The 15,065-nt window shown below is 42.6% G+C and overlaps 1 protein-coding gene across 2 annotated transcripts in view; it reads left to right on the top strand.

Annotated features, from left to right (window-relative positions):
• Positions 1-1,066: 1,066 nt before the first annotated feature.
• LOC124037645 (SRSF protein kinase 2-like) overlaps positions 1,067-15,065 on the top strand; it is a 106,572-nt gene continuing 92,573 nt past the window's right edge. For both annotated transcript variants that reach the window (XM_046352569.1, XM_046352568.1), the window contains exons 1-2: positions 1,067-1,171; positions 1,397-1,463. In XM_046352569.1, the coding sequence (XP_046208525.1) occupies positions 1,156-1,171; positions 1,397-1,463 (83 nt within the window). In that variant the 5' untranslated portion in view covers positions 1,067-1,155. The remainder of the gene's footprint in view (positions 1,172-1,396; positions 1,464-15,065) is intronic.

The following is a 15,065-nucleotide window of genomic DNA, read 5'->3' as shown; positions in this document are numbered from 1 at the left end:
CCAGTGTTTCAATATAACGCTATCTTTCATTTATGAATAGTTTATGATTCAGCTGACACATAGTGTTCAATACCGTTTATAGTTTATATACTTTATACTTCTAATAGTCTAGTAATAACTAGGCCTATAATAAGAAAATGTAGGCTAATCGCAGTTTGCCAATCGCAGGCAGGCCTTTTCAAAAATGTAAATCTAAAAAATACAGATGTCTTTGAGAAATAGGCCTATTTGTAGGATAATTGTTGTTCTGGGTCAGAGAAAGTTATATATGTGATCCAGGGTGAGATAATAACGGATTAGGTTTGCCATAATATGACCCACCAGCTATGGATTGATCGGGTGACACAACAGATAACTAAATTGCAGATACTTTTTGAAACCCATTGACTTAACCTGCTAAACCTATTCTGGGCCCATTTGAGATAGGCCTAGTCATTCCCCAGAATCCTAAACAGCTTTGAACATTGGATGGGATCCTAAAGAAGGAAACTTTGCCAGAACCAGCATGTCAATAACATGTCTTGAAAATAATATAAAATAGGGTGGAGAATTCAGCAGGAGGCTCTGTGTGATTCAGGGTTCCCTTTGGTCATGATACGCCCCAGTTCACCTACACTCTTCGAAAAAAAGGGTTCCAAAAGGGTTCTTCGGCTGTACCCTTTTTGGTTCAAGGTAGAATCCTTTTGTTCCATGTAGAACACTATGTGGAAATAGTTCTACTTGGAACCAAAAAGGGTTCTTCAAAGGGTTCTCCTATGGGGACAGCTGAATAACTATTTTAGGTTCTAGATAGAGGCCAACTGAGCTAATAGTGCTTTGGCTTGGGGATAAATAGGGAAGCAGGCAGGGGAAATATTTTAACGTTCAAGACATCAGAGACATTGATAAAATGGGGATAGTCTAATGTTGTCCGGAGGGACTCAGTCTTTCTGGTTTTGGTTCTTTCAATTTAAGCGCTCCTTTTCGCGCTAACCTCAATTGTGACAGTTGTGCGCGGCCACGTAGCATAGAGCTCCAGTTCTTGAGCGCGCCTCCTCCTCCTAACGACAGAGGGAGTGCGCGTTCTCCAGAGAGAAGGCTGGAGACGAGAGAGCGTGAGATCTCGGCTGCTGCGGTTGAACTGCCGCTGCTGCTGAAGGGAAGGAGGAAAACATCATGAGCTCCAGGAAAGGTATGAAAATATGTTATATATTTATTTACAAATATTCCGACTACGGGACAGCTTTTGTTGGTTTTGATAAGAGGTGGTGAAATTACGCGCGTGCGGGGGTTTCCAACCTTTTTGGTTAAGGATGCTTGGCCGGGCCAGCTAAAGCTCGAGACTGATGTGTTGTTCTTTCTCTCTGTCTCTTCTCGGTGCTCGGACCTACTTCTACATGAATCTAATCTCTTCTAGTGATGGCAATCCAGGCCCGAAAGAGAAGGCCCAAGGGGAAAAAAGACAAAGCAGCCCACGGAAGGAGGTAAGCAGAGCGGTGTTCGGAATGGAGTGGAAGTGGTATTTGGTGGTGCTGTGCTCGTTTGTTATGTCTCTTGTGTCAGGTCGTGACAGCGGTTATTAAGCTTTCCATAGAACGTCAGCCAGCTAAGCTGTCATTGTTGGCAGTGGCTGGTTGAGTAGCTATGGCAAAACGCACACATAGGCAGGCATATTGCGAGGGCGGTGGTGCAGGTGCTGGTACGGGAACGCTGGTCCAGCTCGTCTGGGCGCTCCAACTGTGTGGTGTCGGAAGTTGCCATTGGCAACGTCCCTCGGGCCCCCTTGTGTATGGATAGGTCGATGGATATCTCGTGCCTGGAATGGCTTTTTGCCCAAGGAGGATATGAATTGCATGCTGGAGTTGTATATCGTAGGCGTAATACATCGGCAATGACTGACTCTTTCTGTGAAAACCCAACATGTTATTGGGTTGTTGGGATTACCCAAACATGGGTTAATTTAAACATCAGTTGGATATTCTTTACTTTCATGCTGGTTGACCTAGCAGCTGGGTCTTTTTGAATGTAATCCTTAGGTTATTTTTCAGGAGGCGTGGTTTATCAGGGGTGTGGCTTTCAGAAAGCTCTTATTGACAACCTGTGAGAGTAAATGTAGTTGTTGTTCATGTTACATGTACATACTGCAAATCAATATTTTCTTTAAAATGTTTAGCATTTTACACATTCTTTTAGAATATAAAGATGATTTATTACCAGAGGTGTTGACTCGAGTCTGACTTGGACTCTACAAGATAGAAAATAAAATCACTTGACTTTGACTCTGAGCTTCAAGACTCGGGCCTTGACTTTGACTTGAGACTGATGACTTGAAACTATCGGGCGAAAGCGGAGAAGGGAGGCGTGCCCTTCTCAAATCGAACAGTAATCTGCGCAACTCTGTCATTTTGTCAACAAAGCAACATGGTGCATATTTTCCATAAAATACATGTTGTAATTTTCTAACTTGTTTTCATTGGGAAGGCAGAAAGGCGTTTTTATTAAAAGCAATCCCTTTTGCATGGGAAAACACAGAATCCTAGTAATTACTACACGTGATTAATTATGTCACTTTGTTTAGAGCCAACTTCACTGTGGGTTTTGAACTGGGTGCCTGGCTCATACCTGGCTCATGCCTGGGATCCAGCCCGGTTCCAAATTGAACGCAATAAACTTTCAGCTGATGCAAAACACGCCTACACGGATTTGTGGGGTTGCTAGTGTGAAACAATGGGAAAAATATAAACAATTCATACATATTTTAATAGGCTACATACAGAATAGCCTTTGCTTATTTGATCTGCATTGCACCAAATTCTTGTTTAAAAAAAACATCTAATCTGTGCTTCTCAACCAAAAGGTTGCGGTTCTTGACTGTTTACCATTCATCAGCAATGATGCGCAAAGGCGGGCGCACATATACAGATTAGTGACCAGAAAGCGCTTGTTTAATTTTCTACAATTTTGCATGTCAAAAATAGAGTAGCCTACCTAAATTGATATTATCCATTTAAAGTACAGTTTAGCAATCTGCTACAGATGCATCTTTGCTACAACAATCAGCTTGGTGTCATAGACTAGACATAGTATGATGTGTTACGTTTGGTATGGTTAAATAAGACAGATGGTTACTTAAGGCAAAAACAAAAGTAGGGTGGTTGGTCGGGGTGGGTGAACATATAACACGAACATCTAGCAACCCAAAGGTTGTGATTTAGAATCTCAAAATGGACAACTTTAGCACTTCTTGTAACCCAAAGATTGTGACTTCAACTCTCATTACAGACAACTTTAGCATTTTAGCTAATTAGCAACTCTTCAACTACTTTGCAACTACTTAGCATGTTAGCTAACCCTTCCCTCAACCCTAAACTTATCCTTTTAGCTAACCTATCCCCTAACCCTACCCATAACCCTTTAACCTAACTCCTTAACTTAACCTTAACTCTAACCCTAAGACCTAGCCTAGCTAACCTAGCCACCTAGCTAGTATTCGTAACATATCATACATTTAACAAATTCGCAATATATTGTACATTTTGCAAATTTGTAACCTATTGTACGTGTTGCAATTCCAAACATGATAATACAAATTGTAATTCATAACATATCATACTAAATGGAGTGTTTTGGTTTTACATACAGATTCATACGAAATGCTCTGAGACCAGGTTGCTACAATAGGCTACCTTTTCATTGATCATTTACATATTTCAGCTAGGCCTAGTTTGGGTGGGTTACAATTATATACCTCAGTGGTGGGTACTGGCTATATGTCTAAAGATAGCTGTAACATCACACTACCTTCAATACTTACGGGAGGAAGATGTATCTTTCAGGCAAATTAATTATGATATTTGTGAGGAAGAAAAAGTTGACGGACAGATCGTGCTTTCCATCCGATCCTGCTTGCTCTGCTGCACACAGGTAGGCCATATGATCCTGCTTGCTCTGCTGCACACAGGTAGGCCATATGATCCTGCTTGCTCTGCTGCACACAGGTAGGCCATATGATCCTGCTTGCTCTGCTGCACACAGGTAGGCCATATGATCCTGCTTGCTCTGCTGCACACAGGTAGGCCATATGATCCTGCTTGCTCTGGACTCCTGAGAAGTGACAATTTTACACGCTATCCCTAGTTGATATTGACTGCTAACATGAATGACTTTCAGATAGAAATGCAGTTGTAAAACACAGTTTATTTCGGTATCTTGTGTTTTGAAAATAAATGTATCACTGTTTATGGCTGTAATGACAGGCTCCATTTGCACAGCGTTTATGCACATGTTGTTCGCCCTTTGAGCACGTGTGTGCGCAGGGGTCGGAACCACTCCTTTTTGTGGACTGAGCAGGAACAGATTGCTGATTTGATGTACAGCTATAGGATCTGGTCATATCTCAATAACCCAGCACCAATAACCCAACATCAACAACCCAATCTTGCTCTTTTTAAATAAAACAACCCAACTAAGTGACCCAATGCCTGCAACCCAGCAGTTGGGTGAACCAAACAACCCAGTATTTTTTTTCTGTGCTAGGTTACTTCAGCTGCAACTGAGACTGAAACCCTGAGCCTTGTTTGGGGGTTGTAAAAGAGATCTGACTGATGTGACAGGCTTCCTCGGCCTATTTTCAGTAATGACAGCACAGAGACAGATGAGCATCCCAAATGAATAAACTAGCTACTTTCGTCAATTTTAAAGGCACTACATGTGAATCACACCGGCGTCTGTGGCTGCTAGATGGCTGTTGGTGATGTAGCCTAACAGCGTGTGAGTGTTTGTGTAGACAAAGGACTTCGACTAGAGTGAGAATGATCTGGTTTGGGTGTGTGAGTGCTGTCTATTGCATGGTGCGTGAGCCGGTTATGATGAATTGCAGTAGTTGGTATGCGCACGGCGGCACATTGGCCCTGTAAAGTGCATACGAATTGGTCTGGAGAGAGAGGAGCAGACTTCATGGCACAATGCTATTGGACCAAAGTCACTGGTGTAGTCACTGGCCACAATTAGGTGACTCCATACCAAGGTTCCTCCCACACAGGTGCGCTGTGGAAGGGGCTGGAATCGCCGTTGCTTCAGGAAACATTCACCAAATGATTCCGCACGTCACTCACAAACATGTCAATTAGAAATGTGTTGAGGCACTGTTTTTTTCTTCTTCTTCTTGCCATTAATTGAATGATGTTAGAAATGTATCTTGTATTCATGCTGTTATAATTAGGGATGCACGATATATTGCTAAGCATATCGGAATCAGACGATATTAGCTCAAAATGCTAACATCGGCATCGGCCCGATGGCTAGTTTAACGCCAATGTGCAAAACCGTTGTCATAGCTATGTAACATAGGTAGATGAGGTAATGACGCCACGACAAATACTACGTTACACATGCAACACAGCATTCCTAACCTGGCCCACAATGTCTGCTATGTGGATCTATTTTGAAGTTTCAAAGGAAGATAACAAAAAGGCCATGTGAAACATTTGTACTGCTATTATTTCCTGAGGAGGGGAGAGGGTGAAATCTTTCAATACCACAAACATAATTACTCATTTGAAAGTGCATCACCCCCAGATGTTCAGAGACTACTTAGAACAAAAGCAGAAAAATACTAAGGGCACACTTCCAACAACTAAACAAGTTCAAGTCGAGCAGTCATTCGAAAGAGTAAGAGCATTTCAGCGAGACAACTCAAAGGCAAAATCCATTAACGCCAAGATAATGGAATTCATTGCCCTTGACAATCAACCATTCTCTGTTGTGGATGATGTTGGCTTTCGCCGACTGGACGAGCACCTCGAGCCCCAGTACACTGTATCAAGTAGGCGCCATTTTTCAGATGGTTTCCCTACCGAAGTTACACTGTATTGTTGAAATGCACATCCCTGAGCTGCTTGCTACGGGTGTTACTGCTATTAGCTTCACGACTGACATTTGGACCAGAGATGTCATCCCCATGAGTATGCCGAGTCTGACAGCACAGTGGGTCGATAAGGATTTCGTACTGAAGGAAAGCCGTACTGCATGCTCAAGAATGTGCTGGTTCTCATACCGCTGCTGCCATTTCAATGGCATTTGAGAACATGTTTGAAACATGAACACACTCCTACGAACAACTAACTCAAGAAATAAGCTCATCAACTGCGACTGCAGCAGACGTGATACCCTCGGTCATGGCATTGAAACGCCTGCTCAACAAAACTGCTGACAGACCGTGGGGTTAAAACTTGCAAAAGTACTCTAGTAGAGGCTGTGAACAAGCGATCCGGTGTCATTCTCTGAGCCGCTTTACGGAGTCGCCACCTTGCTCGATGCTAGGTACAAGGCCCCACACTTCCATGCAGACAAGAAACAGGGTTTACGTGAAATGTTAGACACAGTGACAGTGCACACCGAGGAAGAGGACCCACGACAGAAGAGGGCACGGACAGACAGAGCTGAAACTTCACATGTATGATGAAATCCTGGTTGAGAATGAAACGACTGAACAAATGAACAACAAAACAGCACAGCAAGTAAGTGAAAGAAATAGGTTTCGATTATGTTTTACTTGTAACGGGGACTTAAATGCCAACAAAATAACTTTTTGGTGTGTGTGTGTTTCAACTATTTAACTGTATTAGAATGCTTGAAAGGCAGCTAAAATTTGAAATATTGTTTATTCGTTATTTTGGGGGGGACAAGGAAAATATTGGATATCGGTATCGGCCAAAAATGTCATATCGGTGCATCCCTAGTTTTAATGGATCTATTACAGTGTATCTATCAATTTCAGTTGATTTATATTGGGTCTATTGACATCATGTGTGACTTCTTGAGTATTGACATTGCTCTGAAAGAGACCTTAAAAATGAACCTGTATCACACTCTATCTTGGCCTTTGCCACCTTTCAATGTCATAACTGTGTGTTTTGTTAAAGCTTTGCTGCTGCTGGGAACAATCTCTCTGTAAAGACATGCTTTGAGCCGGAGTGGAAACCACAACAAACAAACACATGACATGTTCTCAGGTGACATCATAGCAATACTCAGGCAACAAGTTGTCCTTCCTGTCCATACATTTTCTGTATGTGTGCATGTTTGTGCACGTGCGCATTAGCGTATAAGCTTATCGTGTGGGCCCAAGTGTGAATGTTGTTTTGTGTATGGTAGGCCCCTCAGGAGGACTATGTCTACATGTCTGTCTACTGCTACAGACAGGAGGCTCATCAAGACCTATCTGAAACCAGAGGGCCAAAGCAAAGCAGTAGTACCATTGACCCACATCACAGCCTCCTCTCCATTCATATGGAGAGAACTCTTCTGTTTGCACCCCCCAGCCCCTGGAGGGTTACGCCCACCTTATTTGGCTGACATCTGACCTGGCCACACCCTGTCATCAGAACAACACAGGGCCTGAGAAAGGAAGATCACAATAAAGCTGGGAAGAACAGAGGCTCCTTTCATTGATCCTCAGCTACAGCGAAACAGAACAGGACACACACACACACACGCACACACACACACACACACACACACACACACACACACACACACACACACACACACACACACACACACACACACACACACACACACACACACACACACACACACACACACACACACACACACACACACACACACACACACGAAGAGTGCTGCTGGGTGTGGTGCAGAGTGTGTGTGTGTGTGTGTGTGAGTCATGTCCATGTGTACCGTACATTTGTGTTAGGCTATGTAGATGGGATGGTTCTGAAATAGAGTATGCTCTGCAGACAGTCTGAATTGGGCCTGAGTGCCTCATATTCTCTTCCATCTGTCTCATTCATGCTGCCTCTTGACAGATTCAGTTTGCTCACTGCCCTTTAAATGGTTTCTGGGGGCAGTTTTTTAGGCCTTGGCAGCCAGTTATTTCTACAAGACATAACTTTTGACTTGATAGAATCTTTCATCTTTGATTTGTTTTATGGTCTATGTTATGAACAAGGTATTGACTGTGTGTGGGGGCGGAGGGATAGAGGGATTTGTTCATCATCCTGACCAGAGGTTCACTTCTTTCTATCACAACATGCACTTTTCATCCAACTGTTGCTTATTTATTCACTGGTTTACAGTCAGTTATTAACTAGTGATGTGATCCTATCACCAACTCATTCACATCAAATAAAATTAAATACAATTTTATTTGTCACATACACATGGTTAGCAGATGTTAATGCGAGTGTAGCGAAATGCTTGTGCTTCTAGTTCCGACAATGCAGTAATAACCAACAAGTAATCTAACTAACAATTCCAAAACTACTGTCTTATACACAGTGTAAGGGGATAGAGAATATGCACATAAAGATTTATGAATGAGTGATGGTACAGAGCAGCATAGGCAAGATACAGTAGATGGTATCGAGTACAGTATATACATATGAGATGAGTATGTAAACAAAGTGGCATAGTTAAAGTGGCTAGTGATACATGTATTACATAAGGATGCAGTAGATGATATAGAGTACAGTATATACGTATGCATATGAGATGAATAATGTAGGGTATGTAACATTATATTAGGTAGCATTGTTTAAAGTGGCTAGTGATATATTTTACATCATTTCCCATCAATTCCCATTATTAAAGTGGCTGGAGTTGAGTCAGTGTCAGTGTGTTGGCAGCAGCCACTCAATGTTAGTGGTGGCTGTTTAACAGTCTGATGGCCTTGAGATAGGTGGTGTAGGTGTCCTGGAGGCCAGATAGTTTGCCCCCGGTGATGCGTTGTGCAGACCTCACTACCCTCTGGAGAGCCTTACGGTTGTGAGGCACAGGCATACAGGAGGCTGCATGCTCACACTTATCCTGGCATGACTGCCTGGGCGACTGCCTGAATGAGTCATGGATCAACCTTTCCATGTCCAGCATCAATGCTGCCAGAATTATTACATGATGATTATACCTGTTTGTAGTTTGTTTTTGCACTTTATATGCATTATCAGATAGATTTGTAGGTTAACACACTGAGATGAATGATGGCTAAACCTCCCCTAACTCTAAAGATATGGCTCGAGATGACTCAGTCATCTCAATTCTGAGTTTATGATTTCTGCTAGCATTAAACTCAGAACCACTAGAGAAGCCATACTCAACTGGTGGACAGTGGTCCAAAACGGGGTCAATACGGACCGCAGGTCCCGACTTAAAAAATCATAGTTATTATAACCAGATTACGTGCCCAGGGGCCTCGACCGCCAGGGGTCCCCCATTTTCTTTTTGTTGAGTCACTCCAGTGTCATATGAACACCCATAAGACATGACAAAATGGGTAGAAATGCAGGAAATTTGCTTTAAAAATGACTAAATGTTCTCAATGCCCCATGGCAAAATGTGTAGAATTGCAGCAACATTTTCTTTCTGCCAATAAGAGGGGTGTGAACAGTTTGGGGTTGCATGGGTTGCGTGTTGGCGTTTTGTTACTATGCCGATAAATGACAATATTCATCCAAACCTTTGCCACCTTTGCCACCTTTGCCACCTTTGCCACCTTTGCCACTCACAGTGCATTCTGAAAGTATTCAGACTCCTTTACTTTTTACACATTTTGTTAGGTTACAGCCTTTTTTTTAAATGGGTACCAAAACATTTCTGCAGTGTGGAAGGTCTCCAAGAACACAGTGGCTTCCAAAATTCTTAAATGGAAGAAGTTTGGAACCACCAAAGCTGGCCGCACGGCCAAACTAAGCAATCGGTGGAGAAGGGCCGATGGTCACTCTGACAGAGCTCCAGAGTTCTTCTGTGGAGGTGGGAGAACCTTCCAGAAGGACAACCATCTCTGCAGCTCTCCACCAATCAGGCCTTTGTGGTAGAGTGGCCAGACAAAATCCACTCCTCAGTAAAAGGCACATGACAGCCGCTTGGAGTTTGACAAAAGGAACCTAAAGGACTGTCAGACCATGAGAAACAAGATTCTCTGGTCTGATGAAACCAAGATTCAACTATTTGGCCTGAATGCCAAGCGTCATGTCTGGAGGAAACTTGGCATAGTGGTGGCAGAATCATGCTGTCGGGATGTTTTTCAGCAAAAGATGAATGGAGCACAGAGTACAGTACAGAGAGATCCTTAATGAAAACCTGCTCTAGAGTGCTCAGGACCTCAGACTGGGGTGAAGGTTCACCCTCCAACAGGACAATGACCCTAAACACACAGCCAGACAACACACGAGTGGCTTCAGGACAAGTCTCTGAATGTCCTTGAGTGGCCCAGCCAGAGACCGTACTTGAACCAGAATGAACATCTCTGGAGAGACCTGAAAATAGCTGTGCAGTGACGTTCCCCTTCCAACCCGACAGAGCTTGAAAGGATCTGCAGAGACAAGTGGGAGAAACTCCCCAAATACAGGTGTGCCAAGCTTGTAGTGTCATACCCTAGAGGACCTCGCAACCAAAAGTGCTTCAACAAAGTACTGAGAAAAGGGTCTGAATACTTATGTAAATGTTATATTGAGTGTGAAATCTTTTATAAATTTGCAAACATTTCTAAAAACCTTTCTTTTGCTTTGGCATTATGGGGTATTGTGTGTAAATTGATGGGAGAGAAAAAACAACTATTTAATCCATTTTAGAATAAGGCTGTAACGTAAGAAAATGTGGAAAAAGTCAAAGGGTCTGAATACTTTCCGAATGCTCTGTATAAACTGTGTGTGACCGGACCTTCTCAAATAGTGCTTGAGTACCCATGCGCCAGAGCTTCAATGACACTGCCATAATTCTGTGTATCACAGCGTTTGTGTTGTTAGGAGTTATGATACAGTATCACTAACTCCTATAAATATCCCAGCCTCAGTGCTAACTGTGTGTGTCGTATAATTCTGCTCTCTCCCTGTGTACTGCTGTAATGTAGATGCCTGTATGAGCCCAATGCAGTCTGATTGATGTTGCTACATCAACAGCATTGATTTTTTCTTGTGTTTCGCCATTTGATGGAAGATGGGAGTAGGCTAGCGAACAGGACTGTGTGTGGTGCAGTGGAGTGAGGCAGCCAGGTAGCGTAATGTTCTCTGGAATTTAGACAAATGTTTTTTCTGCGGTAGCTGAATAATATTGCTCCAGCTTACAACTCCCCCTCTTGGAGTTAAGTCAAAGTTATAAATAGGTATATAATAATAATAATAATAATAATAAGCCATTTAGCAGACACTTTTATCCAAAGCAAACTACTCTCATACATTTTACGTACAGGTGGTCCCAGAAATCGAACCCACTATCCTGCCATTGCTAGGGAGATGCTCTACTAACTGAGCTACAGAGGACCATGGTACCTGACTACGTTGTGGTGGTTCTTCTATGGAAGTCAGAGGACTAGGTACAGGCTTCAAAGTTGTCTGAGCAGACCTCAGCACAACCGCTGACTTAGGTTAATTAATTCATTTAATTGATTCCCAGAGAGGATCACTTAGTGATGTTGAAGAGCCAATACTTTGGACCAGACCTTGTTGGTTGGTTCTGCTGACTGGACATCAGTGACCTGAAGCTTATATGCACTTGTTTACAGTTTGTTTGTGTAGATTGTCAATTCACATTGCTAGCGATGTGGGCTGTGCCATATTGGCCTTATCAGTATATGTCCCTGGTCAGAGATGTATGGACTGAGAGTGTGTCAAAGGCAAGTGGATTCGAGTGTGAGTGAGCAAGAGGGGGAAGCTCAGGAGTTTGATCCCTGCTGGACAGATCTGCTCAACCAATGCTGCTTCATCGATACGGTGGCCTGGCTGAATGGATCTGATATCCACAGCTCAGCAGAGTAGTTGGCCCAAGTGATGTACTAGGCAGTACACACTACCCTCTATAGCGCCTTGTGGTCAGAACCCAAGCGGTTGACTTACCAACTAGTGAGGCAGCCAGTCAAGATGCTTTCAAGGGCACAGCTGTGTAACTTTTCGAGGATTTGAGTGCCAATGGCAAATCTTTTCAGTCTTCTGAGGGGAGGAGGCGTTGTTGTGCCTTCTTCACGACTGTCTCGGTGTGTGTGGACTAGAGGTTGACCGACTATGATTTTTCAACGCCGATACCGATTATTGGAGGACCAAAAAAAATCTGATACCGATTAATCGGATGATTTTTATATATATATTTGTAATAATGACAATTACAACAGTACTGAATGTGAACACTTTTATTTAAACTTAATATAATACATAAATAAAATCAAAATGTATGAAACATGTTCAATTTGGTTTAAATAATGCAAACACTGTTGGAGAAGAAAGCTAACGTTTAAGTTCCTTGCTCAGAACATGTGAAAGCTGGTGGTTCCTTTTAACATGAGTCTTCAATATTCCGAGTTAAGAAGTTTTAGTTTGTAGTTATTATAGGAACTATAGGACTACTTCTCTCTATACCATTTGATTTTATTAACCTTTGACTATTGGATGTTCTTATAGGCGCTATAATATTGCCAGCCTAATCTCGGGAGTTGAAGTCATAAACAGTGCTGTGCTTCAAGCATTGCGAAAAGCTGCTGGAAAATGCAGGAAAGTACTGTTTGAATGAATGCTTACAAGCCTGCTGCTGCCTACCACCGCTCAGTTAGACTGCTATATCAAATATCAAATCATAGACTTAATTATATTATAATAAACGCACAGAAATACGAGCCTTAGGTCATTAATATGGTCAAATCCGGAAACTATCATTTCAAAAACAAAAAGTTTATTCTTTCAGTGAAATACAGAACCGTTCCGTATTTTATCGAACGGGTGGCAACCCTAAGTCTAAATATTGCTGTTACATTGCACAACCTTCATAAAAACTATCTTGGTAAATAGTATGGTCTGCAGCTTATCATGAGATATTCTAATTTAAGCAAGCAAAAACTCAAGACTTCCTTAACATTAAAGATCGTGCACCAGCTGTTTTTAACACATTCCTCCCCGCTTTGTCTTAACCGAGGCTGCCGTCCTGGAAAAACCAGCTAGATGTATATTATCCATGTCCTTGTTCAGCCACGACTCGATGTAACATCGGATATTACAGTTCGTCAAGTGCCGTTGATGGGATAGTCTCGAACGGAACTTCTCCAGTTCGTTCTCTAGTGACTGTACGTTCGCCAATAGAATGGAGGGTAGAGGCGGATTATTGGCTCGCCAACGTAGTGTTGTCAGGATGCCGGCTCATATGCCTCTTTTGAGCTGTCGCTTCTAATTTTGAGTCTTGGGGATTGAGGTCTGGCCCGTAGTAAGCAGAACGTCCAGAGCTGCCAACTCGTTGAAATAGAAAGTATTATCAAAATCAAGGTTAGTGATCGCTGTTCTGATGTCCAAAAACAAATGAAATAGCTATCCACAGCAGCGCCATCTAAAGGCTGTTTGTGTTGAATTCACAGTCAGGAGCATGAGGCTAAAGCCAAGCCCATAATCCTCACACACCCACTCACTTCTGGGCTTGTTATGGTAACATGAGATTATATTAAGTAGCCTACTCTGGTTGTCAACAGACACTTTCAAGACAATAAGATGTTCTGAGGTGCCTCTGTCAAATATTACAGATGTAATATGAAACCAGCTAAACCATAGGCCAATGCAGGCTGTGTCATGATATGTAGATCAGTTGTTATTACCGTTTAGCTCACACTGATGACTGTAAAACGATTGGGTAGGCTATATGAAAGCAATCTACTAATATGGAGGAATCCTCTGTTTTGGTATATGCAGTGGACAGAATATCTAAGATATCTCTCACAGGGAGAATGGTTTATTTGAATTTGATAAGGCGACATCATATTGATGATAAGGTCCCAGTGTGTGTCATGCTCTTCCTGAATGTTCTCCTCAGGTAGGACACAGAGAAAGAGTAGTACTGATTGAATGGAGGCTAATTGAATGTGGATTGTGGAACTGCACCACCAGTGGAATAAGCACCAGGAGTGTTTTAGGTAGGGCTCTGGGTATTCATGTCTAGACTCCAGACTGGGCTCGTCGACACTGGGCTTGAAGTGATGTTGAGTTGATTTAGACATGATTATTTTGAGCATTTTAACAGGGGTTCTTTAGCTTATATATCTTTATACTCGATATTCATGATGATTGTAAGTCGCTCTGGATAAGAGCGTCTGCCAAATGACTTAAATGTAAATGTAATGATTAACTGCTGGTAAGTAGGTTAACCCATTTTGGTTGCTGATTATAAGAATCCACAGATTACTGCCAAATCCACAAAACAAGGATGACCCATATTTGGTAGAACCAGCGGCTAGCCTCTCCATTTAATCCACATTAAGGCCTAATGATTAGGCCTGACACTGGCACCATGTTCTCCTCAGGATTTGGTGGTGGATTTTGAAAAATGTTTTGATGTAGTTTAGTAAGATCAGACAGGCTTCCGGTCCTGTAAAACGACTGGCGTGATGAGACAGGATCATCATACATGGGTAAATAAGATGTTGTACTGGAGGGTTAACCTACATTCAATCAGTTTGCAGCTCATAACATATCTGCAGTCCAGTTCCAGCCAGGGCCGGGCAGCCAGGCCACCGAGGGAAGATGGAGGCATTAGGGCATGTAATTCTGTGTTCACATTCACTCACAGAGGATGCCAGAGCCAGTGAGGGTGAAGACTCAAGAAATAGCTCTCACCTGCCCTCTGCTGGTGGATAAAGGTGAAGCGGTGAGAGAGGAAAAAGAGGTGTTATTGTGTTCATGTAGTTGACCATCTTTTCTATTCATCCTCCTCTCTTTTATCAGCGTGGCCCCATATCTGATCATGAGAGTTTCTGATATTCTGAGAAGAGCTGCAAATAGAATAAGCCTAAGGCTTGTGTGTGAGAGAAATAAAAAGTGCCTCATACATTGTGTGATCACAACCAAGGCAGTTGAAGGCATCTGCCAACTGCCTAGGCATCATGATGGCAGTGTTGTGCTATGTGTTTGCCTATATGACCGTATGTATCTGACCTAGTCAATGGGTTAGTGTAAAACTCTCCCATCCACTAATGTGTGTGTGTGTGTGTGTGTGTGTGTGTGTGTGTGTGTGTGTGTGTGTGTGTGTGTGTGTGTGTGTGTGTGTGTGTGTGTGTGTGTGTGTGTGTGTGTGTGTGTGTGTGTGTGTTCACATGCGCGTGTCTG

Source organism: Oncorhynchus gorbuscha, linkage group LG06, assembly GCF_021184085.1.
Source record: "Oncorhynchus gorbuscha isolate QuinsamMale2020 ecotype Even-year linkage group LG06, OgorEven_v1.0, whole genome shotgun sequence".
In the NCBI taxonomy this organism is placed as follows: Eukaryota; Metazoa; Chordata; class Actinopteri; order Salmoniformes; family Salmonidae; genus Oncorhynchus; species Oncorhynchus gorbuscha.
Note: the sequence above shows the minus strand (reverse complement) of the source record. Positions and strands in the feature narration are given on the sequence as shown.